The sequence below is a fragment of the Pelophylax lessonae genome (assembly GCF_965119305.1).
Source record: "Pelophylax lessonae genome assembly, chromosome: 2".
In the NCBI taxonomy this organism is placed as follows: Eukaryota; Metazoa; Chordata; class Amphibia; order Anura; family Ranidae; genus Pelophylax; species Pelophylax lessonae.
This window is the reverse complement of record NC_138769.1, coordinates 747,799,526-747,827,189: the sequence shown is the minus strand read 5'-3', so window position 1 is coordinate 747,827,189 and position 27,664 is coordinate 747,799,526. Positions and strand designations below refer to the sequence as shown.

Below are 27,664 nucleotides of genomic sequence, written 5' to 3'. Positions count from 1 at the left end.
TTTGTATGACCCCCCCCCCCCCCCCGATATTGGAAATGAAGGGGTCTATGCAAAGAATATGTTGGGTGTGTGTGCCAAGCATGTGTCCAGCCATGACAAATTCTGGCTGTATTTGAATAAGCACAGTGATTTCTAATAATCGTCAGCTCCAACTAGTGGACATAATGAGGTATTAGTTCAAAAATACCTCAATCAGGAAAAATAGTTCAATACCGCATTATGGACACTAGATGGACCCAATGATCATAGGAAATCACTGAATGAAATAAAATAACACCAACATTTGTCATGGATGAATGAATGCTTGTCATATTTGTACTTGCATACAGAAAGTTTCTGTGTCTATAATGTTGATTTCCTCTAGATGGCGCATGTGTGCTTACTTCTTCATTTATTTCTCCCATCATGCATTATTACATCTCTCTTTCCTGTTTCCTTTTGTAACTAAAAGAAGATTGCACAGTGCTGTCCTCCCAGGGTTTAACGCGTTTCTTTTTTGTTTTGTGTGTAAAGTAAGCCATCTGACTAAGAATCTTCCAGATACAAAGCCCTCTCTTAGCTCACAAGCAGGGGAAAGTGGCATGGAGATTTTCGGGGTCACCACTGGTAAGTAGAGCCTTGAAATGAAGGACATCAAGTTCAGAATTTCTGTCTTGTCTGTGTAAAGTTTACTGATAAAGATATATGGGATCTCACAGCTTCTAGCTCTGTAACCCGCTATATCATTATCAGTAACCGTCACACAGACACGCAAGATATTCTGAAGGTGATTCCTTCATTTCACGGCTCTACTTACCACTCTACACCCCAACATTTACTCAGCCAATGAAAAGCCAACATGGTACAACACTTCATTCATGTCTTTGGTGATCTCTGACCTCCTTATCAACGGTTTCTTACATGATGAAGATCAGACATGGAGTATATCTGAGGTGTATATCAAGTGTGCTTCTTCCCCACATGTCCAGCAACATTCATATAGAAGACATTTCCCGCACTCTGGGCACTAATACACCTTGAGGGTTGTGTGGGAGATCGGATGTACAGGAAGACAGGACTTCAGTGAGGAACAATTCCCTCACTCAGGACAGGAAAGTGGCTTCTCCCCCGTGTGAGTTCTCTGATGTGTGTAAAGATGGGGCTTCTGTGAAAAACATTTCCCACACTCAGGACAGGAATACGGCTTCTCCCCCGTGTGAGATCTCTGATGTGTGTGAAGATTAGACTTTACTGAAAAGCATTTCCCGCACTTAGGACAAGAATATGGCTTCTCCCCTGTGTGAGATCTCTGATGTGTGTAAAGATTGGACTTCAGTGAAAAACATTTCCCACACTCAGGACAAGAATATGGCTTCTCCCCCGTGTGAGATCTCTGATGTGTGTGAAGACTAGACTTTACTGAAAAACATTTCCCGCACTCAGGACAGGAAAACGGCTTTTCCCCCGTGTGAGATCTCTGATGTGTGTGAAGATGAGACTTCTGTAAAAAACATTTCCCACACTCAGGACAGGAAAGCGGCTTCTCCCCCGTGTGAGTTCTCTGATGTCTGGAAAGAGTGGAATTATCTGAAAAACATTTCCCGCACTCAGGACAGGAATACGGCTTCACCCCCTTGTGAGTTTTCTGATGTGTGTGAAGATGAGACTTCTGTGAAAAACATTTCCCACATTCAGGACAGGAAAGCGGCTTCTCCCCCGTGTGAGTTCTCTGATGTCTGGAAACAGTGGACTTATGTGAAAAACATTTCCCGCACTCAGGACAGGAATACGGCTTCTCCCCCTTGTGAGTTCTCTGATGTGTGTGAAGATGAGATTTCCGTGAAAAACATTTCCCACACTCAGGACAGGAAAACGGCTTTTCCCCTGTGTGAGATCTCTGATGTGTGTAAAGATGAGACTTCCGTGAAAAACATTTCCCACACTCAGGACAGGGAAATGGCTTTTCCCCCGTGTGAGATCTCTGATGTCTGTGAAGATGAGACTTCCGTGAAAAACATTTCCCACACACAGGACAAGAAAGTGGCTTCTCCCCCGTGTGAGTTCTCTGATGTCTGGAAAGAGTGGACTTATCTGAAAAACATTTTCCGCACTCGGGACAGGAATACGGCTTCTCCCCCGTGTGAGATCTCTGATGTATGTAAAGACTGGACTTTTGCGAAAAACATTTCCCGCACTCAGTACAGGAAAACCTCTCATCTGTTAAAAGGACGGCACCATCCCTCACAGTCTGAGGTTCCTCAGGATAAGAGGAATACGATGTTCCGGCACTGTCCCTCACAGTCTGAGGTTCCTCAGGATAAGGGGAATATGATGGTCCGGCACCGTCCCTCACAGTCCAAGGTTCATCAAGATAAGAGGAATACGATGGTCCGGCACTGTCCCTCACAGTCTGAGGTTCCTCAGGATAAGAGGAATACGATGGTCCGGCACTGTCCCTCACAGTCTGAGGTTCCTCAGTATAAGAGGAATACGATGGTTCATCTACACTGTGTGATGCCGGATGGACATTTGAGGTAGCCGGGTTTTCTCCTGGACTATACTGTGTGATGTCCTCATCTTCTACTTTACAGTCTGGAGACAAAGTGAGACAATCCTCTGAGGTTTTCCTCATCTCCCGTCCATCTACTAAAATAGAAATACAAAGATTATTATTACTAGACATCAGCAGATTGGTTCCCCTAAACCAGGACTCCGCCCACATCAGGCAGCATTGTCTCTGAGGATCTTACAATTCCCCCCACAAGGTAATTAGAAAATGGGTCCACTGATCTCCTACCAGTTCATTTCTTTATTCATGGACCTTAGTCAGAGAGTGAGGAAACAACGAGAACTGTCTTTTATAGGAGTGACAGTGATGAGGGGATTATAGGACAAGTGTCCCCTCCCCCTCTATCACTCATTGCCATCTTCCCAACACATGAAGTCCCGTACTTCCTTATTTAGTCCATGATTTAGTCATGAATAACAGCGGGGCTGAGCCCCACCAGAGGTCAGAGAGTGAGGATGGGGGAAGAATAACCAAGATGAAGTCTGGACTGATCCTGAAGACCACCATCATTGGGTTACTGACTCCTCCCTCATTATCACTTTCTGTTTAAGATCCCAAAAGTTTGAGGATGTTATCACATTATTATCAACATGTAAAAGTCTGTCCTCCAATCAAATCATCAGATATAAAATGTGCAGCTGGTAGAGAATGGGTGCAAAAGAAGCAAGCTCTATATAATGTACAACATAGAGTATATAGTGCAGGGGTCGGGAGTATGTAATGTACAACATAGAGTATATAGTGCAGAGGTCAGGAATATGTGATGTACAACATATAGTATATAGTGCAGGGGTCAGGAGTACGTAATGTACAACATAGAGTATATAGTACAGGGGTCAGGAGTATGTAATGTACAACATAGAGTATATAGTACAGGGGTCAGAAGTATGTAATGTACAACATAGAGTATATAGTGCAGGGGTCAGGAGTATGTATTGTACAACATAGAGTATATAGTACAGGGGTCAGAAGTATGTAATGTGTAATATGAATGTCGAATCCCTCTGACATCCAAAAGGCAGGATAACTCGTCCAGAGGCCAGGGACAGCTAGCCTTTCACCCCAGGGCTGAATCCATGGCATAAATACCGGGACCAAGAAAGGTTATTGGGTGCCAGTCACTTTTGTCTTTATAAAGTGTTATTGCAGAATGGTTCAGGAGGTGAGGGGTTGGGGGGATGGGGGTCTCAGATGCCATGGCAGATTACTTACAGACTGTGCAGATCAATGTCTACTCTCACAATGTCAGAACCTATAAACCGACTGAGTAACACTGTAAGCACATTCCCAAATTTCAGTGCATTCTCCAAGTGAGTCCCCAGGCACTCCTTATAGACCGGCCTTCTTCATGGCTCTCTCCAGCAAGGGGCCTCCCCTGGGTCTCGTCCTTGGCACAGCTTCCTCCAGACCAGGCACGACAGCTTCACAACCACTTCAGCACATGTTAGGCCCCAAAACAGGCCAATGGACCAAACAGCAGAGCTCCATCCAGCAGCCCCTTCCTACACCTCATCCCAGGGGAAGAGAGCGAGCACATGGACTGTCCCAAATATTTATTTCCTCCCCCAGCATGCACCAGTGACATAAACCTCCTACTGGATTGGCTGACAGAAATATAAATATTCTTAATGTAAGACATTAAACTCAAAGAAAATATTTATTATATTGCAACTTATCGATTCTTAGATGTGATGTTAGTTTTCCTTTTTAGGATTTCTTATATGTTCATCTGGTGATCTAGCCAGTAAATCTGTTATAGAAAAGCTCCAACTCTAAAGCAGAATGTATTAGTTACTGGGATGGGGCAGACTATTTACCACTGACAGGGGTGCTTACAATGATCAGCTTTTATTTATTCTTGTAAAACCTTTACCTTTATCCCAAAGGAAAAAACGTTTGCTGTAACTTATTGTAAAGTGTGATATGGAGTTTTGACTTCAATTTGTTACTGTTTTTGATCTGATAATACATCTAACACTCCCCTCCCCCTCCCCCCCCCCCGACTGATAATGCTGCTGTCTCCAGAGTGGGGGCGCTCTAATACAGAAGGTGTGACCAGGTGAAAACAGAGGGGAAAAAGCCTTACAAAGAAAAGTAATGCAGCCACCACATCTAATGATTGGTAAGCTGCAATGTGTGACATTTTTGGTTTTGGGTTTATTATCATTTTAGTTTGGTTGGTGAAATGTCATAGTATGTCCAGTGATAGCGGTGACATCTACTGGCCACAGTGAGAAATCACAACTCAGCTTAAGCTTAGGGAAAAAACAGGCGAAAAACTGAACAATCAGTCTGAGCTAAGTACAGCCCAGCCAAAAACTAACCTGACATAGTAGTCCCTATTTTGGACAAGCTGTAACTTCAGATCCCCGTCTCCTTTTTTCTGACTGCTCAGACAAACTGTCTAAATTCTGGACTTTGTAAAGAGAGGAATGCAGATAAAGGGGTACAACTTATGTAGGAGGATTTGTTTCATCTCTGTGTATCCCCTGAGGCCAGTCACTTCACTGGGTATATGGAGGGTTTACACCCACTCTAAATGTTTACATGAGACAAGTTGCAGAGGTCCCACACCGCTGCCTCCCATCTCCTGAGACTTCACTCAGTGAATTGGGTGTGAGACTATACAGACATATCCCTCCACCCGGCACAGCCAGCAAATAACAGAGCAAGTAACCCTGGGAGAATTGTTCTGTCAGAGATCTTACTAGACTCAAGGAAGTGGCAGAAGACCCAAAGCACATACCCCAGGTGTCTTGGTCTAGTAAGGTCTATGGTGAAAATTTTGCTGCCAGTTGAACCCCAGAATCTCCATAAATCCAGTCTAGATACATAAATTGTGTCTGCAGCACAGAGAAGGAAGATTATCCGAGAGAAATACAGGAATACAGGACGGGGAACACAGCTCAGGAAAGTGACCAGGGTATTACAGGCTGATATCACCCAGTCCCCGCCCTACTCTGGACCAATCAGTGAGCAGTATGGGTGGAGGAATGTATTTAGTGTTAATGACCCACCTGTGCTGATCTCTGTAGGAGTGTCCTCCTCTATAAATGTCCCCGTTATTCCATCCTCCTCCATAGACTGCTGATCATCCCTCACATACCTCTCTTCTTCTTCTGCTTTAACTTCAAATTCTATATCGATTGGATCTCCACTCTAAACCAAGAAAATGAAAGAGAATATCATCTGTAAAATATAAGATTTATTATTGTGACATCACATAAAAATCCACACATTGTCTCCATGAGTCTGGGTTTTATAATCTCTGTCTCACCAACCTTGTAACATTGAGGGATGGTGTGATCTTCCTGTGTGGAATCCCGGGAATACAGAGGACGGGGACATCTCTCTGGTGGGTTCCTGGTATTAGGTGGCTCCATCATATCCTTGTGTCCTTCTGAAAATTCCTCCATCGCTCCATACTCCTCATCCTCCACTTTATACTCTTCTTTAACAACAATATTATCATCCCAGAGGATTCCACTCTGAATATATAATAAAACATTCATTGTAACAAATATAACTTATATAAATCAGAACTACCAATCATTGTCACTCATCTACCTGATGATGGTGAGGGATGGTGTGACCTTCCTGTGTGGAATCCCGGGAATACAGAGGACGGGGACATCTCTCTGGGGGGTTTCTGTAGCTGGATGACTCCACCATGGTGTCCTGGTACAGATCTTTGTGTTCTTTTTCAAACTCTGACTCCTCCATCACCCCATCCTCATCATCCTCCTCTTTTATCTCTTCTTTAACCCCAACTTTAGAATCTCTCAGGTTTCCACTCTGAATATATAATAAAAATGACATCAATGTAACAATGCAGATAATGTACAGATCCTAATGATACTATCAGTGATTGTTCCACATCTACCTGATGATGGTGGGGGATGGTGTGATCTTCCTGTGTGGAATCCCGGGAATACAGAGGACGGGGACATCTCTCTGGTGGGTTCCCATTACTGGATCCATCTGTAGGAAACACACACACTGACTGAATACATTGTTTCTATGTGTTTATCAGATGATGGGGGGTCTAGGTGGACCCTCCGTACTGCTCTCTCCTTTACAATAAAGTCTCCTCTTACCCGGTGATGTGAGGGGCGGCTGATTCTCCATCATGACATCCTTGTAGAGATCCTTGTGTCCTTCTAAATACTCCCACTCCTCCATGGAGAAATAGACAGTGACATCCTGACACCTTATAGGAACCTGACACACACAATGATACAGTCACCATCCAGACACATCCCTTGTCTGTTACTGGATAATGTCCCAGAATTCCCAGCACCGCTCACCTCTCCTACATGATCTCTCGGGTGACTTCTAGAATCTTCTTTTTATTTCTCTATTCCTATATTTCTTTATTCTATCAGGGAGGTTGAGGCAATATAATCTTCGGACTTCACAGGGGGAAACTCTAGATTTGAACACAAATAGTAAAATCAAATGATATTCCCAGAATCCCCATCACCCACCCCCCCCCCCCCCAATCAGTTCTCATTTTATTAAAGTCTTACTTCAGACTGAGGTATAATTTACCTACACAGGACCTCCCACTCCATAGGTTAAAAGGTTGTCGTAAGCAATTCTAGTGACATTACATACAACACAGGACAAACAGACCCACTTTGCTAGTGAGGGTGCCAAGGGTCTGCCGACATCCTAAGAGCATCAGAAAAAAATAAAAATAAAAGAGCCAGATGACAGGACAATGGGAGAGGAGCTGTGAGGTCAGTGTGATGTCATAGGACATATAGACTCTGAATGGAGGGACATTTGGATGGGGAGATTTGAGCGGTCCTCTATATGAGGCTCCCGTGCAAACCAAATCATTGTTCCCGGGTGCCTCCCACTTCTCCTAAACTGAAGAGTGAACTTTGACCTTTACCATACAGAAATCTGTCAGGAATGTGTGAAAGTAAGCTGTCATGTGATCAGGTGACGTGCGGAGGAACGGAGTGTAAATAGCAGACAATTTTCTCCAGAGCTTCTAATGGTGGGGATGGATTTTGCTGCATGCTGGTGCCAAGTTTCCACCCCCCCCCCCCCCAAGTCACTGCAGGTGTGGAGAAAATCTGTGTAAGAGGATATGGAGGAGAGATGAGGAGGAGATCCAGGAATCAGGATAAAGGTCAGGACAAGCAACAGACGAGGGCATCCAAGAGATGAAGCCGGGGTCACTACACAGAAAATCAATCCAAGGAAACAACAGGCAGGACAAGGAATAGCAAGAAGGAGCTCAGAGACAAATGAGAATATTGTTTAGCCAATGGGAGATTATCTCAGCATGACTTACATAATGAAGGAGATGAGGGGGAGGGGAGGTGACCATAGATACATGGAAATTCAGCTGGTTCAGCAGGGATCGGTCACATTTCCATCCATGTGTGGTCACTGCCGGATAAAAGTCACTCCATCAGCGGCTGCAGCCAATAGCTTCATCACTGATCTGTGTATTCTGAGAGCGGAGGAGCGCCCCCCATTGTCAGAATACAATAGTGCAGCGGGGAGGATCCCCCTCCAATGTGTGGATGGAGGGAATTGCCTCAGTTTTTTCCACTCATCCCTCTGGCTGAACGATAAAACTGAACCATGTATGGCCAGATTTGGGAGCAAGATATATTATTCATCAACTGATCCCCCTGAAGGGGTTAATCTAGGTTTCCACACTATATATGTGTGTATCATCATCTGCTGGAGATAAAAGACGTCACAGTGACTATGGAGGAAGAGGATGGACATGACGGAGGGGGTTACTGGGTGTAAATTAGGGTGACCACGTGTCCCGGATCACCCGGGACAGTCCCGCATTTGGAGAGTCTGTCCCAGGTCCCGGTCGCCCTCATTCCGGGACAATGCAGTGTCCCGGAATGATCTGAGCCCTTGAGCCGCCGGCTGCCGCTGTGCTGAGCCTGTGACAGATAGTCACTTCCTTATGCGATCGCTCCACCCACCTCCTCCTTCTCCAGGGCCCAGGGCATGCAAAGGGAGTTACTTGCACACAGCAGGGACTCGTGTGATCTTCTTCACTCTCCAGTGTCTCCACCCATCTCCTTCTCTGGCGCCCACGGCTCACCGCCCCGCAGCATGCAGAGGGAGAGACTTGCAGCAGCCGGACCGGATGGAACTGGTGTCTGGGATCGTCTGTTCTGTGTGCTGCTGCTGCACTGCTGGCTCAGATCCATGGTTTCCCCGACTTCTCTTCTTCCAGCTCCAGCCCATGGCCCAGCTGTCCTCATCTTCTAATATCCCCTCAGTGGACCACTCACCAGAGGGGATATTAGAAGATGAGGATTGGAATAGTAATGAAGAAGAAGGTGAGGTGACACAAGTGACGGCACTGGGGGACAGTAATGAAGCTGACAAGTGAGGGGATATGAGGATGGCACAGGGGAACAATAACTGAGGGAATAGTAATGAAGAAGAAGGTGACACAATTGGGGGACAGTAATGAAGGTGACAAGTGAGGGGTTATGAAGGCGACACAGGGAAACAACAACTGAGGGAATAGTAATGAAGAAGAAGGTGACACAAATGGGGGGACAGTAATTAAGGTGACCAGTGAGGGGATATGAAGGTGACACGAGTGGGGGAAAGTAATGAAGGTGACAAGTGAGGGGATATGAGGATGACACAGGGGAACAATGAAGGTGACAAAGGGGAACAACAACTGAGGAAATAGTAATGAAGAAGAAGGTGACACGAGTGGGGGACAGTAATGAAGGTGACCAGTGAGGGGATATGAAGGTGACACAAGTGGGGGGCAGTAATAAAGGTGACAAGTGAGGGGATATGAGGATGACACAGGGGAACAATAACTGAGGGAATAGTAATGAAGAAGAAGGTGACACAAGTGGATGACAGTTAAGAAGGTGACAAGTGAGGGGATATGAAGGTGACACAGGGGACCACTGTTTGCTTTGGGAAAAAAAGTATCAAAAATCATCTTTTTTTGGGTGGGTGGGGGGAGTTGTCGGGGGTGTCCCTGAATGGCAGTTTGGAAATGTGGTCACCCTAGTGTAAATAGAAAATAAGATCTTATTACCTCCTCTGCTGCCACTTCCAGTAATGTCTTCTCTCTACTTCCTATGGAATGTCCTGTGTGTATCTGACATCACTTCCTGTCTGTACCTGACATCACTTCCTGTCTGTATTCCATAGAGACTTCCTGGCTGGGTAGAAGTGAGATCACCACCTTTTGGAGCTCAGAGGAACTGCAGCTCTGAGAACCTTGTGCTGTGTGTGTATGTACTGTATATCCTTCCCCTTTCTCTCCTCCCTGAGTGTGTATGAAGAGGCGGAGCTCCTGCTGGAACAGCGGTCGGAGGAGGAAGCCGAGTCTAGGAGGGAGACTGACAGAAAGCGCAGTAGACTTGCAGGGCTGCAGTTCCTCTGATCTCCACAAGGTGGTGATCTCACTTCTACCCAGACAGGAAGTCTCTATGGAATACAGACAGGAAGTGATGTCAGATACACACAGGAAGATCCATTCGGTAGGACGGAGAGAGAAGGCAATGCAGGAACTGGCGGCAGAGGAGGTAATATGTAGATTAACCCCTTCAGGGGGATCAGTTGATGAATAACATATCTTGCTTTCAAAGCTGGCCATACATGGTTCACTTTTATCATTCAGCCAGCGGGCTGAGTGAAACAAAAAAATTAAGCGATTCCCCCATCCACACATTGGAGGGGGGATGGGGGAAACCTCTCCGCTGCACTATTGTATTCTGACAATTGGGGGCGCTCCTCCGCTCTCAGAATACACAGATCAGCTATTGGCTGCTGCCGCTGATGGAGTGACTTTTATCCGACAGTGACCACACATGGATGGAAATGTGACCGATCCCTGCTGAACCAGCTGAATTTCCATGTCTCTATGGTCACCTTAACCACTTAAGCCCCAGGCCTATTTTTGACACTTTTTGTTTACAAATTAAAATCAGTATTTTTTGCTAGAAAACTACCCAAACATTATATATATATTTTTTTTTTTTAGCAAAGACTCTGGAGAATAAAATGGCGGTCATTGCAATATTTTTTGTCACGCGGTATTTGTGCAGCTGTCTTTCAAACGCCATTTTTTTGGAAAAATTACGTAAAATCACATTTCACTGCATTTAAAAAAAAACTAAACAGTAAAGTTAGCCCATTTTTTTGTATATTGTGAAAGATGATGTCACGCCGAGTAAATAGATACCCAACCTGTTATGGTTTAAAATTGCGCACACCCGTGGAATGGCGACAAAATAAGGTTAATAAAAATCTCCATAGGCGATGCTTTAAAATTTTTTAACAGTTACCAGTTTAGAGTTAGAGTGTAGCTCTCTTTTTTTATTTATTGCTCACGGTCTGGCGATCGCGGCGATACCTCACATGTGTGGTTTGAACAGCGATTTTATTTGCGGCTCGACTTCCGTATACGTTTTCTTTCATCCCTTGTGACAGCAATATGCAGTGACAGGTACTCTTTATGGACCCCTCCACTACACTTCCATGTATTCAAAACGCCGAAAACTGCATTTTTGAATACATTCACTTTTTGAATCTGCCGCCTTTAGCAGCCGAGTAACCCAGATGTGACGTCATGGACGCCGCCTCTGGGCTACGTCATCGGAGACCTGATCGAAGCCACAATCCAGCCGGCGGACGCGAGACCCGGGCAGAGCCGTGGAAGGTGGGGGGCGGGGGCATCCCCTCCCGCTCGCCGGGGTAACGATCGAGCAGCTCTTGGTCATTACCGCCGGAAAGCTGACCGCTGGCTCTAACAAACGGTACCTAGATGAAGCCTCCACCTAGAGGCATCATCTCGGTACAGCTACTTAAATTGATTCGACGTAGATCTACGTCAACTTGCGTTAAGTGGTTAGGTGACTTCCTCCCCTCCCCCTCATCTCCTTCATTATGTAAGTCATGCTGAGATAATCTCCCATTGGCTGAGCAATATTCTCATTTATCTCTGAACTCCTTCTTGCTATTCCTCGTCCTGCCTGTTGTTTCCTTGGATTGATTTTCTGTGTAGTGACCCCGGCCTCATCTCTTGGATGCGCTCGTCTGTTGCTTGTCCTGACCTTTATCCCGATTCCTGGATCTCCTCCTCATCTCTCCTCCATATCCTCTTACACAGCTTTTCTCCCCACCTTCAGTGACCCTGTGGGGTGGATACTTGGCACCAGCATGCAGCAAAATCCATCCCCACCATTAGGAGCTCCAGAGAAAATTGTCTGCAATTTACACTCCGTTCCTCCACACGTCACCTGCTCACATGAGAGCCTCATATAGAGGGCCCCTCAAATCTCCCCATCCAAATGTCCCTGCATTCAGGAGTCTATATTTCCTATGACATAATACTGACGTAACAGCTCCTCCCCCAATGTCCCTTCATCTGGCTTTTTTTTCCTATTCTCTTAGGATGTGGGCGGACCCTTGGCATCCTCACTAGCAAAGTGGGTCTGTTGGTCCTGCGTTGTATGTAATGATGTCAGAATGCCTGCAACAAACTTTTACCCTGCATAGTGTGGGGGTCCTGTGTGGGTAAATTATACCTCAGTCTGAGGTGGGGCTTTAATCAAGTGGAAACCTGAATGGAGGAGTGTGGAGGATTCTGGGAATTTCATTTGATTTTACTATTTGTGTTCAGATCTAGAGTTTTCCACCTGTGAAGTCTGGAGATCATATGACCATCACATTGCCTCCACCTCCCTCCCTGATAGAATAGAGAAATACAAAGAAGATTCTAGAAGTCCCCAGAGAGATCATGGAGGAGAGGTGAGCGGTGCTGGGAATTCTGAATTCTGGGACATTATCCAGTAACAGACAAGGGATGTGTCTGGATGGTGACTGTATCATTGTGTGTGTCAGGTTCCTATAAGGTGTCAGGATGTCACTGTCTATTTCTCCATGGAGGAGTGGGAGTATTTAGAAGGACACAAGGATCTCTACAAGGACGTCATGATGGAGAATCAGCCGCCCCTCACATCACCGGGTAAGAGGAGACTTTATTGTAAAGGAGAGAGCAGTACGGAGGGTCCACCTAGATCCCCCATCATCTGATAAACACATAGAAACAATGTATTCAGTCAGTGTGTGTGTTTCCTACAGATGGATCCAGTAATGGGAACCCACCAGAGAGATGTCCCCGTCCTCTGTATTCCTGGGATTCCACACAGGAAGGTCACACCATCCCTCACCATCATCAGGTAGATGAGTGACAATGATTGGTAGTTCTGATTTATACACAGCATGTTTGTTACAATGAATGTTTTATTATATATACAGAGTGGAATCCTCAGGGATGATAATATTGATGTTAAAGAAGAGTATAAAGAGGAGGATGAGGAGTATGGAGTGATGGAGGAGTTTTCAGAAGGACACAAGGATATGATGGAGCCACCTAATACCAGGAACCCACCAGAGAGATGTCCCCGTCCTCCGTATTCCCGGGATTCCACACAGGAAGGTCACACCATCCCTCACTGTTACAAGGTTGGTGGGACAGAGATTATAAAACACAGACTCATGGAGACAATGTGTGGATTTTTATGTGATGTCACAATAATAAATCTTATATTTTACAGATGATATTCTCTCTCATTTTCTTGGTTTAGAGTGGAGATCCAATCGATATAGAATTTGAGGTTAAAGCAGAAGAAGAAGAGACATATGTGAGGGATGATCAGCAGTCTATGGAGGAGGATGGAATAACGGGGACATTTATAGAGGAGGACACTCCTACAGAGATCAGCACAGGTGGGTCATTAACACTAAATACATTCCTCCACCCATACTGCTCACTGATTGGTCCAGAGTAGGGCGGGGACTGGGTGATATCAGCCTGTAATCCCCTGGTCACTTTCCTGAGCTGTGTTCCCCATCCTGTATTCCTGTATTTCTCTCGGATAATCTTCCTTCTCTGTGCTGCAGACACAATTTATGTCTCTAGACTGGATTTATGGAGATTCTGAGGTTCAACTGGCAGCAAAATGTTCATTTTCACCATAGACGTTACTAGACCAAGACACCTGGGGTATGTGCTTCGGGTCTTCTGCCCCATGCCTGGGTCTAGTAAGATCTCTGACAGAACAATTCTCCCGGGATTACTTGCTCTGTTATTTGCTGGCTGTGCCGGGTGGAGGGATATGTCTGTATAGTCTCACACCCAAGTCACTGAGTGCAGTCTCAGGAGATGGGAGGCAGCGGTTTGGGATCTCTGCAACTTGTCTCATGTAAACATTTAGAGTGGGTGTAAACCCTCCATATACCCAGTGAAGTGACTGGCCTCATGTGATACACAGAGATGAAACAAATCCTCCTACATAAGTTGTACCCCTTTATCTGCATTCCTCTCTTTACAAAGTCCAGAATTTAGACAGTTTGTCTGAGCAGTCAGAAAAAAGGGGACGGGGATCTGAAGTTACAGCTTGTCCTAAATAGGGGCTACTATGTCAGGTTAGTTTTTGGCTGGGCTGTACTTAGCTCAGACCGATTGTTCAGTTTTTCGCCTGGTTTTTCTCTAAGTCTGGAGACCGCAGCATTATCAGTCTGGGGGGAGGGGAGTGTTAGATGTATTATCTGATTTAAAAACTGTAACAAATTAAAGCCTAACTCCATCTCACACTTTATAATCAGTTACAGCAAACGTTTTTTCCTTTGGGATGAAGGTTTTACAAGAATAAATAAAAGCTGATCATTGTAAGCACCCCTGTCAGTGGTAAATGGTCTGCCCCATCCCAGTAACTGATACATTCTGCTTTATAGTTGGAGCTTTTATAGAACAGACTTACTGGCTAGATCACCAGATGAACATATAAGAAATCCTAAAAAGGAAAACTAACATCAAATCTAAGAATCGATAAGCTGCAATATAATAAATATTTTCTTTGGGTTTAATGTCTTACATTAATAATATTTATATTTCTGTCAGCCAATGCAGTAGGAGGTTTATGTTACTGGTGCATGCTGGGGGAGGAAATAAATATTTGGGACAGGCCATGTGCTCGCTCTATTCCCCTGGGATGAGGTGTAGGGAGGGGCTGCTGGATGGAGCTCTGCTGTTAGGTCCATTGGCCTATTTTGGGCCTAACATGTGCTGAAGTGGTTGTGAAGCTGTCCTGCCTGGTCTGGAGGAAGCTGTGCCAAGGAGGAGACCCAGGGAAGGCCCCTTGCTGGAGAGAGCCACAAAGAAGGCCGGTCTATAAGGAGTGCCTGGGGACTCACTTGGAGGACGCACTGAAATTTGGGAATGTGCTTACAGTGTTACTCAGTCGGCTTATAGGTTCTGACACTGTGAGAGTAGATCTTGATCTGCAGAGTCTATAAGTGATCTGCCATGGTATCTGAAACCCCCAACCCTCACCTCCTGAACCACTTTAAAAAGACAAAAGTGACTGGCGCCCAATATCCTTTCTTGGTCCCGGTATTTATGCCATGGATTCAGCCCTGGGTGGAATGCTAGCCCGCCCCTGGCCTCTGGAGGTCCTATCCTGTCTTTTGTATGTCAGAGGGATTCTACATTCATATTACACATTACATACTCCTGACCCTGCACTGTATACTCTATGTTGTACATTACATACTCCTGACCCCTGCACTATATACTCTATGTTGTACATTACATACTCCTGACCCCTGCACTATATACTCTGTTGTACATTGCATACTCCTGACCCCTGCACTATATACTCTATGTTGTACATTACATACTCCTGACCCCTGCACTATATACTCTTATGTTGTACATTACATACTCCTCACCCCTGCACTATATACCATATGCTGTACATTACATTCTCCTGACCCCTGCACTATATACTCTATGTTGTACATTACATACACCTGACCCCTGCACTATATACTCTATGTTGTACATTACATACCCCTGCACTATATACTCTATGTTGTACATTACATACCCCTGAACCCTGCTCTATATACTCTGTTGTACATTACATTCTCCTGACTCCTGCACTATATACTCTATGTTGTACATTACAAACTCCTGACCCCTGCACTATATACTCTATGTTGTACATTACATACTCCTGACCCCTGCACTATATACTCTGTTGTATATGAAATAGGCCTTGCTTCTTTTGCACCCGTTCTCTACCAGCTGGACATTTTATATCTGATGATTTGATTGGAGCACAGACTTTTACATGGTGATAATAATAATGTGATAACATCCTCCAACTTTGGACACTTAAACAGAAAGTGATCAAGAGGGAGGAGTCAGTAACCCAATGATGGTGGTCTTCAAGATCATTCCAGTCTTCATCTTGGTTGTTCTCCCCCATCCTCACTCTCTGACCTCTGGTGGGTCTCAGCCCCCGCTGTTATTCATGACTAAATCATGGACTAAATAAGATAGTGCGTGACTTCTTGTGTTGGGAAGATGGCAATGAGTGATAGAGGGGGAGGGGACACTCGTCCTATAATCCCCTCATCACTGTCACTCCTATAAAAGACAGTTCTCGTTGTTTCCTCACTCTCTGACTAAGGTCCATGAATAAAGAAATGAACTGGTAGGAGATCAGAGGACCCATTTACTAGTCACAGGCAATGGTAGATAGTGAGTAGGTGTCCCACACATCAAGGAGTGACCTGGCGTATGTCTAGACTGAGACTGCCATTTACCATCATACAACAGGTCCTGACTGAATGTGTGGCTCCTGAGTCACCTAGTAACCCTCTACCATTTACTAGTTACCTTGAGGGGGGAATTGTAAGATCCTCAGAGACAAAGCTGCCTGATGTGGGCGGAGTCCTGGTTTAGGGGAACCAATCTGCTGATGTCTAGTAATAATCTTTTTATTTCTATTTTAGTAGATGGACGGGAGATGAGGAAAACCTCAGAGGATTGTCTCACTTTGTCTCCAGACTGTAAAGTAGAAGATGAGGACATCACAAAGTATAGTCCAGGAGAAAACCCCGCTACCTCAAATGTCCATCCGGCACCACACAGTGTAGATGGACCATCGTATTCCTCTTATCCTGAGGAACCTCAGACTGTGAGGGACGGTGCCGTCCTTCCAACAGATAAGAGGTTTTCCTGTCCTGAGTGCGGGAAAGGTTTCCGTTCTAGATATGGTCTTTATGTGCATAAAAGATCTCACATGGGGGAGAAGCCATTTTCCTGTTCTGAGTGCGGGAAATCTTTTTCACGGAAGTATGATCTTTACATACATCAGAGATCTCACACAGGGGAGAAGCCGTATTCCTGTCCTGAGTGCAGAAAATGTTTTTTACTGAAGTCTCATCTTCACATACATCAGAGATCCCACACGGGAGAGAAGCCACATTCCTGTCCTGAGTGTGGGAAATGTTTTTCACGGAAGTCTATGCTTCACACACATCAGAGATCTCACACGGGGGAGAAGCCGTTTTCCTGTCCTGAGTGTGGGAAATGTTTTTCAGATAAGTCCCATCTTTACAGACATCAGAGATCTCACACGGGGGAGAAGCCACTTTCCTGTCCTGAGTGTGGGAAATGTTTTTTAGTGAAGTCCCATCTTTACAGACATCAGAGATCTCACACGGGGGAGAAGCCGTTTTCCTGTTCTGAGTGTGGGAAAAGTTTTTCACATAAGTATCATCTTTACACACATCAGAGATCTCACACGGGGGAGAAGCCGTATTCCTGTCCTGAGTGTGGGAAATGTTTTTCACTGAAGTCCAATCTTCACACACATCAGAGATCTCACACGGGGGAGAAGCCGTATTCCTGTCCTGAGTGTGGTAAATGTTTTTCACAGAAGCCCCATCTTTACACACATCAGAGAACTCACACAGGGGAGAAGCCACTTTCCTGTCCTGAGTGAGGGAATTGTTCCTCACTGAAGTCCTGTCTTCCTGTACATCCGATCTCCCACACAACCCTCAAGGTGTATTAGTGCCCTAAGTGCGGGAAATGTCTTCTATATGAATGTTGCTGGACATGTGGGGAAGAAGCACACCTGATATACACCTCAGATATACTCCATGTCTGATCTTCATGATGTAAGAAACCGTTGATAAGGAGGTCAGAGATCACCAAAGACATGGATGAAGTGTTGTACCGTGTTGGCTTTTCATTGGCTGAGTAAATGTTGGGGTGTAGAGTGGTAAGTAGAGCCGTGAAATGAAGGAATCACCTTCAGAATGTCTTGCGTGTCTGTGTGACGGTTACTGATAATGATATAGCGGGTTAAAGAGTTAAAAGTTGTGAGATCCCATATATCTTTATCAGTAAACTTTACACAGACAAGACAGAAATTCTGAAGTTGATGTCCTTCATTTCAAGGCTCTACTTACCAGTGGTGACCCCGAAGCGTGTCTCTCTGTCTTCAGTCCAACCTCCCATCCCCCAACAGGAGGGAAGGAGAACTCGGAGGTAAACTAGGTGAGAACTTCTTTCCTTTGCTCCTGTGTGGGTTTGGGTGGCTTGGCACAGTGCGGCACGAGAGGTAACACCGCTTGTCTTTATATTTCTACATATCTTGTCTGGGTGGAGGTTATTGGTTGGAAAATTTTTATACTGTTTGATTTTCTGTAAATAATTTCTGTTTTCCCTTTGAAGGGAGATATTATGTGTTATGTTTAGTTTTTATAAAATAGATGAACAAATATGACAAATGTTGGTGTTATTTTATTTCATTCAGTGATTTCCTCTGATCATTGGGTCCATCTAGTGGCCATAATGTGGTATTAAACTATTTTTCCTGATTGAGGTATTTTGGAACTAATACCTCATTATGGCCACTAGTTGGAGCTGACGATTATAGGAAATCACTGTGTTTATTAGAATACGGCCAGAAGTGTGGGTGTGGCCAATTGCTTAGCAGTGGGAGGGGCTTAAGGGATAGGGTAAACAAAACCTAGACTTCCTAGTACTTATAAAATATGCTTTGATTGCTCAGCCTACCTTAAAGAAGAACTTCATTAAAATAGTCAGAGACTGCATAGCAACCAGCAACTGTTGAGACAATGAAGAATTTGGTGAGAAGTATATAATGTACAGTATAGTGTATATAGTGCAGGAGAGTGTAATGTACAAAATGCAGGAGTATGTAATGTACAGAATGCAGGAGACAGGAGTATGTAATGTACAGAATGCAGGAGACAGGAGTATGTAATGTACAGAATGCAGGAGACAGGAGTATGTAACGTACAGAATGCAGGGGTCGGACTCTGCACCATCCACCCCCCCCCCCCCAGCTCTATACACCCCAAATGCCCACTCAGCTCCATACACCCCCCCCCCCCCCCCATACACCCCAAATGCCCCCAGCAGCTCTATCCACCTCAAATGCCCACCCTAGCTCCATCCACCCCAAATGCCCACCCTAGCACTATCTATCCCAAACACCCATCCAACCTCCAAATATTCCAAATGTCCATCCCAGCTCCATCCACCCCCCCATCCAGCTCCATTCACCCCATATGCCCACCCCAGCTCCATCCACCCTAAATGCCCCCAGCTCCATCCAACCCAAATGCCCCCTTTTGGGGGGCGCAAACAGAAAAATGTAATAGGCATTGCTTTGCGGCAAAAAACGCTGTTAAAAATTGCGTGACTTTGAGGTCACAAAAGTGTGAAAGGGGCCTTCAGTAATCAAGGTAGAGTGTGTCCCCTTCAATGCAGAGTGACCAGCATGCCGTGCCCCCCTTTCAATGCAGAGAGACCAGCGTGCCCCCTTTTCAATGCAGAATGACCAGCGTGCCCCCCTTGAATGCAGAAAGATCATCGTGCCCCCTGTCAATGCAGAGAGACCAGCGTGCCCCCTGTCAATGCAGAGAGACCAGCGTGCCTCCTTTCAATGCAGAGAGACCAGCGTGCCCCCTTTCAATGCAGAGAGACCAGCGTGCCCCCTTTCAATGCAGAGAGACCAGCGTACCCCCTTTCAATGCAGAGAGACCAGTGTGCCGCCTTTCAATGCAGAGAGACCAGCATGCCCCCTTTCAATGCAAAATGACCAGCGTGCCCCCTTTCAATGCAAAATGACCAGCGTGACCCCTTAATGCAGAATGACCAGCGTGACCCCTTAATGCAGAATGACCAGCGTGACCCCTTAATGCAGAATGACCAGCGTGACCCCTTTAATGCAGAATGACCTGTGTGACCCCTTAATGCAGAATGACCAGCGTGACCCCTTTAATGCAGAATGACCAGTGTGACCCCTTTAATGCAGAATGACCAGCGTGCAGGGTTCTGGAGTGCCTTATGCGCAGGGTTCAGGAGAGTGCTAGGTACAGAGTGCAGGGTTTAGAAGCGTGTTAGAAACAGAGTGTGAGGTTCTGAAGTGCGTTATGCACAGGGTGTAAGGTTTATGATCGTGTTAGGTACAGAGTGCAGGGTTCTGAAGTGCATTTTGTACAGGAAGGTAGATACTGGAGTGTGCTATGTGCAAAGTGCAGGGCTCTTGAGCATGCTATGCACAGGGTGCAGGGTTTTGTAATGCATTATGTACAGAGTGCAGAATTCTGGAGTGTGTTATGTACAGGAAGGTGGGTTCTAAAGTAAGTAAGGGTCCTTTCACACGGACGGTCCATATGTCCGTTTTTCATCCCATCCGTTTGCGGATGATAAACGGAGATAATGTAAGTCAATGGGATTGCGGATGTCAGCGGATGACCATCCGCTGACATCCGATTTGCGTCCTTTCTGATCAGTTCCGTTTTTTTGAACGGAACAGAATCCTATTTTTCTTCCGTTTAAAAAAACGGAACGGATGCAAAAACGGATGTCAGTGGTGTCATCCGCTGACATCCGCAATCCCATTGACATACATTATTTCTGTTTATCATCCGCAAATGGATGGGATGATAAACGGACATACGGACCGGATGACACAAGTGTCATCCATGTCCGTAAAAAAAAAAAGCCGAAGCGGATCAAAATACGGTCCGCCCCATGTGAAAGGACCCTTATGCACAAGGTGCAGGGTTCAAGAGAGCGGTAGGTACAAAGTCTATTCATCTATTCGTATCTCACTATTGCACCTCTTGTCAGCTATAACCTCTACACACACACACAAACACACACATGTACAAACACACATGCACAAACCACATGTACAACACACACATACAAACACACACACACGCACAAACACACATGTATAAACATACACACACACACACACGTACAAACACACACACCACGTGCACAAACCACATGTACAAAACACACACACATGTACAAACACACACAAACCACATGCACAGACACACACATGTACAAACACACACATGAACAAACACACACAAACCACATGCACAGACACACACACGTACAAACACACACATGCACAACACACACACACATACAAACACACACACAAACCACGTGCACAAACCACACACGTACAAACACACACAAACCACACATGCACAACACACACACATGTACAAACACACTCCTCTAACCCCCCCCCAAAAAAAAAACTCTATCATCTTCCACATTGTTACCTTTGTAAAAGCACATTTCTGTAGCTGGCTGTCACAGCTTTGTTTTCCTTTTCACTGCACTCTCACCTCATTTTCAGCTCCCAAACTCCCGGAGCAGGAAGGAGATAAGGATTGCAGTGCAGCTCACCCCTCTCTTGCTCTTGGACAGGCTTCACTCAGTCAGACCAGCAGCACTTATTCTGCTTCTAAGTGCAGCGCAGAACGTGGGAGAAATCTTAAGCCCCGTACACACGTACCGATGGTCGGCATACAAATGTTCCTCTTTTCTCCCCGGGATGTCGGTGTCTGTTGAAAAGTGCAAAGACAGCACAAGGACAGCACAAGAATTTTGTCTGCAGACTTCAGCTGACTGCAGAAGTGATGTCATGTAATGGTTAACTTTCCCTGTGTTTTTAATTTTCTGAGCATGCCCAGTCTTGCAAATCTGCGGTCTGTCGGCCGAATTCTGTACTGACAGGCGAACAATCGTCCGTTCTGGTGTCCGCAGACAAAAATTTTCATGTTTGCAAGAAAGACTTTTGTCCGCGGATTGTGCGCAGACATCTGTCGGAGGCACCATACTAACACGCGTACAATCGGCAGATCCTTCGTCCACCGACGTTTGTATGCCGACGATCGGTACGTGTGTACGGGCCTTTACTTTCACTTTTAACTGCAGAAGCCGGGCTGTGAGTGCAGGGCTAGTACCACAAGGCTGGGAAACCTCTGGGTACAGTATTTGAGTGAATGGATTCTAAACCTTGGCATCTTTTCCCGCCAGCAATGTTTAATTGCCGGCTGTTTCCCCATACGCTGGTTGCTTGACAAAGGGGCGGGCCTGGGTAGAAGTCCCGCCCATCCCAACATCACAGCTTGAATTTGACAGCTGCACGCTCTGCAGCCTCACAGAGCACATCCAGGGGGTTTATCGGCCAGTCTCTGGTTCTGCTCCATGTTCACACTTGCACTGGAAGTTACTATTTAAATTAACAAATGTAGTGATGCGGGACAATGCCCTTGTACAGCGGGACTGCAGGACAGAAGTATAAATGCGGGACAGTCCCGCCCAATCTGGGACTGTTGGGAGGTATGCATACTTGTTACACTCTCCCAACATATTCTTTGCATAGACCCCTTAGTTTCCTATGTTGGGGAGGGGGGGGTCATACAAATCCCTGAGATCATACCCATGTATTTATGAGTACAGTACACATTGAAGGACATAAATACCAGAGCTGTTTTTTAATTCTTTTTGCACACATGGTAAAATGCAGATTTTGGGCCTGAAGATTAGATAAAACCCCCAAGCATATATTTTCTGAAAGCAGAGGCCCTGGAGAATAAAATGGTGGTAATTGTTAAGGTGTTCCTCGTACACAAATGTCACCTTCATATCCGGGTTTATTTTCTCCTTTCCCCCATTTTCTATGGTGTGATCTTTTCTACAATACTTTGTTATAATAATGTAACACGTTGTGTATTGTATTGTACACAAATTATTACCGACTCCGCCTCCACATTCCAGACAAGTCATTTTCCCGATCAATTGGATTTCTTCCTTTGCCACTTTATTCATTTTTTTTTTTTTGCACTCTTGTTAAAATTAAAATTAGGATAAAAAATATATTGAACGAAAAACATTGTGTGTGTCGTGCAATTATAACAAGCTTCAGTATCCAGAAACGGCTGGTAGGTGACACTTCCATATACAGCCCAAGGAAGTGACAAGAAACCCCTAGGAACCTTTGGAGGAACCCTGGCTGAGAAAGGCTGGACTAGGCAGTCATATATAATTATTATTATACAGGATTTATAAAGCGCAAACAGTTTGCGCAGGCTCTACAATGTTAGGGCAAACAGTACAATTACAATAAAATTCAATACAGGAGGAATCGGAGGGTCCTGCTCTTTAGAGCTTACAATCTAGGAGGGAGGGTCAAGTGATACAAAAGGTAATAACTGTGGGGCATGGGCAGATGGAGAAAATAAAAGTGCATTTGTTAGGTGGGGGCAGAATAGGCTTCTCTGAAGAGATGAGTTTTCAAGCAACACCTAAAGGTGGATAGAGTAGGAGATAGACAGATTGGAGTAGAGAGTTCCACAGGATAGGAGAGACTCGGGAGAAGTCCTGGAGGTGGGAGGAGGTGTCAAAGGAACTAGAAAGCAGAAGATATTGGGAGGATCAAAGAGGATGATTTGGTTGGCATATTGAGACCATTTTAGTGGTATTGCTGGGGGCGAGTTGTGAATGACTTTGTAAGTTACCGTTAGTAATTGTTATTTAAATTTGTTGGGTGAGTGGCAGCCAATGAAGGGATTGGCAGAGAGGGGTAGCAGATACTAAGTGGTTTGTAAGGTGGAGGAGTCTGGCAGCAAAATTCATGAGGGACTGAAGGGGGTATAGCCTATGTAAAGGTAAGACAATGAGGAGGGAGTTGCAGTGGTCGAGGCGAGAGATAACCAGGGAATAGGGATGGGCAAATGGTTTGGGACGGTCATAAGTTTGGCTTGAACATCGTCTGTTTGGGTGTTCGCCCAACACCAGAAATTTCTGTGTGCGTGTTTTTCTTTTTTTTTCATGTTTGATACTATCAATGCAATTATTATTTTTTTAATTATTTATTTATTTATTTTTTTACAAAATATTGTTTTTAAAGGAGCAGTGATTTTAATTAATGCTTACAATGAAAATAAAAATAAAAATTCCTTTAAATATAGTGCCTGGGGAGTCCCCTTAGTCTGCCTGTAAAGTGGAGTATCTGTACTGTGTATAGAACCTGCTGCAGCAAAACTGACATTTATAAAGAAAAAAATTACATTTAAATTGATTTTCCCGGCCATTGCAATAGAAATAATTAAAAAAAAAAAACAATGTGGGGGTCCCCCCTCGGTCCATACCAGGCCCTTTGAAATCCCCACAATCATTCTCGGTAACTTCAACATCCCTGTTACTACAAACACTTCTGTTACTTCTAAATATTTTAGTCCATCCTCCTCATTTGGCCTAAAGCAGTGGATACACAATGGATAGAGGCTTCTACTCACTCTGGTGGCAACACCCTCTGCCTTGTATTCTCCCACCTATGCACTCCATGCAACCTCTCCAACAATCCTCTCCCTCTCTCTAAACACCACTAGGGATGGGCGAGCGGTTTGGACTGAGGATAACTTCAGCCCAAAATGGCCGCTTCAGGTGTTCACCAAACACCCAAATTTTCTGTGTGCTCTGCGTTTCTTCTATTTATTTTACTATTTACATCCGGCCGAGTGCACAGTCAATAGGTTGTTAAGAAGTGAGGCCGGGAAACTGGCCACGGCGTCCTTAACGACAAATGAGTCATCAGCTGTCAGCAGGCTTCCCCGCAGACAGCTGAATGTAAAAAAAATTATTGTTGGCAAAAAAAAAAAAAGGGGAAATAAACAGCGCGGGGTCCCCACCGTCTACACCAGGCCCCATCCATACCAGGCCCAAAAAAGGCTGCATGCTTGGATAAGGGTTTGGTATAGATTTTGAGGGGAAACCCCATGATAATTTTATTTTTTTTTTTAAATGGCGTATCTTCCCCCCAAAAATCCACACCAGACCCTTATCCAAGCACATAGCCTGGCAGGCCAGGACAGGGGTGAGGACAAGCGAGTGCCCCCCAAACCATACCAGGCAACATGCCCTCAACATGGGGGGTGCTTTGGGGCAGGGGGGTCTGCAGGGGGCTTATCGGAATCTGGAAGCCCCCTCGAAAAAGGGGGCCCCCAGATCCTGGCCCTCATTTACCAAAAAAAGTGTCAAAATAAAGACACGAGCCAGATTTGGACAGTTCCTTTATTAAAAAAATAAAATAAAAAAACAATGTCCCTGATGTAGATCCATCATCAATCACAACGACCGCTGCACCGCCGACCCAAAACCAAAAAAGAAAAAAAAAACTCTCCACCCACGAGAAAGGCTGACTGTCGAATGCCTGCTCCGCTGGGTGACAGTTTTTAAATAGGTAATGGGCAGAGCCACCTGGTGGCCCTGCCCCTTATGATGTCACCGATCCAGCATGCAACCAGTCAGTTACATCACAAGGGGGTGGGCTACCAGATGATGTCACCAGGTGGCCCTGCTCCTTACCTTTTTAAGAACTGTCAGACTGTCATCCCTTTGAGGGTGGAGTTTTTTTTTGGGAGGGGTCCAGATGTGCACTGGGCGTTGTGAATGACGATTAATCTACATCGGGGGACATTGTTTTTTATTTTTTATGAAAGGAAATGTGAAAAACATGCTCATAGCCTCATTAATTCTTACAATGTACCCCAAACTCATTCACATAGAGGGGCAGGATCTGGGGGCCCCCTTGTTAAAGGGGGCTTCATGATTCTGATAAGTCCCTTGCCTGCAGACCCCCACAACCACAGGCCAAGGTTGTGGGGAAGAGGCCCTTGTCCCCATCAACATAGGAACAAGGTGCTTTGGGGGGAAGGGGCGAGCCCAACCTGCCCCATATAACCCCCAATGTTGAGGGCATGTGGCCTGGTATGATTTGGGGGGGGGGGGGCGCTCACTCATCCCCCCACCATTCCTGGCCTGCCAGGCTGCATGCTCGGATAAGGGTGAGGTATAGATTTTGGGGGGACCTCATGCCATTTGGTTTTTTACATTTTGGCATGGATTTCCCCTTAAAATTCATGCCAGACCCAAAGGGCCTGGTATGGATTTTGGGGGACCCCATGCCGATTTTTCCCTGATTTTTATCTTGCTGGCAATTTTTTGTTTTTTACATTCTGCTGTAAGCGGGGAAGCCCACTGACAGCTCATAACTCATTCGTTGTTAAGGACGCAGTGGCCGGCTTCCCGGTCTCGCTTCCTAACAACCTATTGACTGTGTGCTCGGCGAGATGTAAATAGTAAAAAAATGAAAACACCGAGCGCACAGAAAATTCAGGTGATCGGTGAAGTTATCCTCAGCCCAAACCGTTCAACCATCCCTAGTGGTGTTTAGAGGGAGGGAGAGGATTGTTGGAGAGGATGCATGGAGTGCATCGTTGGGAGAATACAAGGCTGAGGGTGTTGTCACCAGAGTGAGTAGAAGTCTCTATCCATTGTGTATCCATTTCTTCAGGCCAAATGAGGAGGTTAGACTGAGAAGTTTGGAAGTAGCAGAAGTGTTCGTAGTAACAGGGATGATGAAGTCTCTGAGAATGATTGTGGGGATTTCAGAAGAGAGAAAGTAGGGCAGCCAGGCAGAGAAGTCATCAATGAAAGGTTATAACGGTCCAGCGGGCCGATAGATCACAGCAATTCTAGAGGAGATTGGAGAAAATAGACGTATACAGTGAGCTTCCAATGATGAGAGGGAGGAGAGGAAGAACCTGGAAGGTGCTCTGTGAGGATAGGAGGATTCCCACTCCACCTCCCTTGTGTTCCCTAGGTCTAGATTTACACCTACTTCATTCATCTTATGGGGTTTATCAATAAATAAAGTAAACTGATCCATGTGCAAATTAATATACAACATAAAGTGCTTTGTGCTCAAGATGCTGTTCCCTGCAGATCCACTGCTTCCACTTAGCTCCTACTTCGTTAATCTTATAATATTTTCTTTAAAATAAAAACCTGTGCAAATTCATCTAAATATGCAATATTTTTTGCCTAATATAGTTTTCTCTGCAAGTCCATTGCTTCCACTTTGCATCTACTTCAATGAAGTTCTGTTGTTCCAAAAAAGTTCACAACTTAATAAAAAGTTGATAAGGTGTGAAAGTGCTCCGTGCTCCAAACTGTGCCAGCTGTAGTGTAGCCACACCTTCTTCCACCTCTTACACACGTGATGGTGAGGGCGCCCCCTTAGTAGTGCTTCCCCACTCACCAGAGCAATATGACTCCCAGCTTTTCAGCTACCAGAGTCACAAACATCCTTCACATTCTCCTCACCTCCGATGGCAAAGGAACTGGATCCTCCTCGCTCACTCCTGCAAGTCTGCTGCGCTTTCTGTCAGTCTCCCTCCTAGACTCGGCTTCCTCCTCCGACCGCTGTTCCAGCAGGAGCTCCGCCTCTTCATACACACTCAGGGAGGAGAGAAAGGGGAAGGATATACAGTACATACACACACACAGCACAAGGCCGTGTTCACACTACCAGACGGTTCTCAGGGCTGCAGTTCCTCTGAGCTCCACAAGGTGGTGATCTCACTTCTACCCAGACAGGAAGTCTTTATGGAATACAGACAGGAAGTGATGTCAGATTCAGGAAGGACATTCCATTTGGTAGGACGGAGAGAGAAGACAATGCAGGATCTGGCGGCAGAGGAGGTAATACATAGATTAACCCCAGGGTTAATGATCAGGGGGATCAGTTGATGAATATTATATCTTGCTTTCAAAGCTGGCCATACATGGTTCATTTTTATCGTTCAGCCAGCGGGATAAGTGAAAAAATTGAAGAGATTCCCTCATCCACACATTGGAGGGGGATGGGGGAATCCTCCCTGCTGCACTATTGTATTCTGACAATGGGGGGCGCTTCTCTGCTCTCAGAATACACAGATCAGTGATGAAGCTATTGGCTGCACTATTGTATTCTGACAATGGGGGGCACTCCTCCGCTCTCAGAATACACAAATCAGTGATGAAGCTATTGGCTGCAGCCGCTGATCGAGTGACTTTTATCCGGCAGTGACCACACATGGATAGAAATGTGA

At 45.4% G+C, this 27,664-nt stretch overlaps 3 protein-coding genes across 3 annotated transcripts in view; 2 read left to right on the top strand and 1 right to left on the bottom strand.

The window, feature by feature from the left end:
• The window catches only part of LOC309548377 (uncharacterized protein), a gene marked incomplete at its 3' end in the record, with an annotated part of 387,813 nt that extends 378,189 nt beyond the window's left edge, over window positions 1–9,624 (bottom strand). Inside the window, exons 1-9 of the mRNA XM_082248318.1 lie at window positions 9,606–9,624; window positions 6,646–6,769; window positions 6,432–6,529; window positions 6,116–6,343; window positions 5,830–6,036; window positions 5,566–5,707; window positions 2,441–2,625; window positions 1,610–2,281; window positions 1,232–1,546 (exon numbers count right to left, since the gene is read on the bottom strand). Of these exons, the coding sequence (XP_082104444.1) occupies window positions 1,232–1,546; window positions 1,610–2,281; window positions 2,441–2,625; window positions 5,566–5,707; window positions 5,830–6,036; window positions 6,116–6,343; window positions 6,432–6,529; window positions 6,646–6,730 (1,932 nt within the window). The 5' untranslated portion in view covers window positions 6,731–6,769; window positions 9,606–9,624. The remainder of the gene's footprint in view (window positions 1–1,231; window positions 1,547–1,609; window positions 2,282–2,440; window positions 2,626–5,565; window positions 5,708–5,829; window positions 6,037–6,115; window positions 6,344–6,431; window positions 6,530–6,645; window positions 6,770–9,605) is intronic.
• A 29-nt stretch (window positions 9,625–9,653) lies between these two features.
• LOC309548375 (uncharacterized protein) overlaps window positions 9,654–27,664 on the top strand; it is a gene marked incomplete at both ends in the record, with an annotated part of 34,668 nt that continues 16,657 nt past the window's right edge. The window contains 6 exons of the mRNA XM_082248313.1: window positions 9,654–9,660; window positions 9,967–10,098; window positions 12,198–12,325; window positions 12,419–12,542; window positions 12,659–12,756; window positions 12,836–13,042. Of these exons, the coding sequence (XP_082104439.1) occupies window positions 9,654–9,660; window positions 9,967–10,098; window positions 12,198–12,325; window positions 12,419–12,542; window positions 12,659–12,756; window positions 12,836–13,042 (696 nt within the window). The remainder of the gene's footprint in view (window positions 9,661–9,966; window positions 10,099–12,197; window positions 12,326–12,418; window positions 12,543–12,658; window positions 12,757–12,835; window positions 13,043–27,664) is intronic.
• On the top strand, window positions 13,999–17,506 carry LOC309547878 (uncharacterized protein; the record flags this gene model as incomplete). The annotated part of the gene is made up of 2 exons (XM_082247879.1): window positions 13,999–14,005; window positions 16,595–17,506. 2 exons carry the CDS (start codon window positions 13,999–14,001, stop codon window positions 17,374–17,376), a joined length of 789 nt encoding a protein of 262 aa, XP_082104005.1. The 3' UTR covers window positions 17,377–17,506.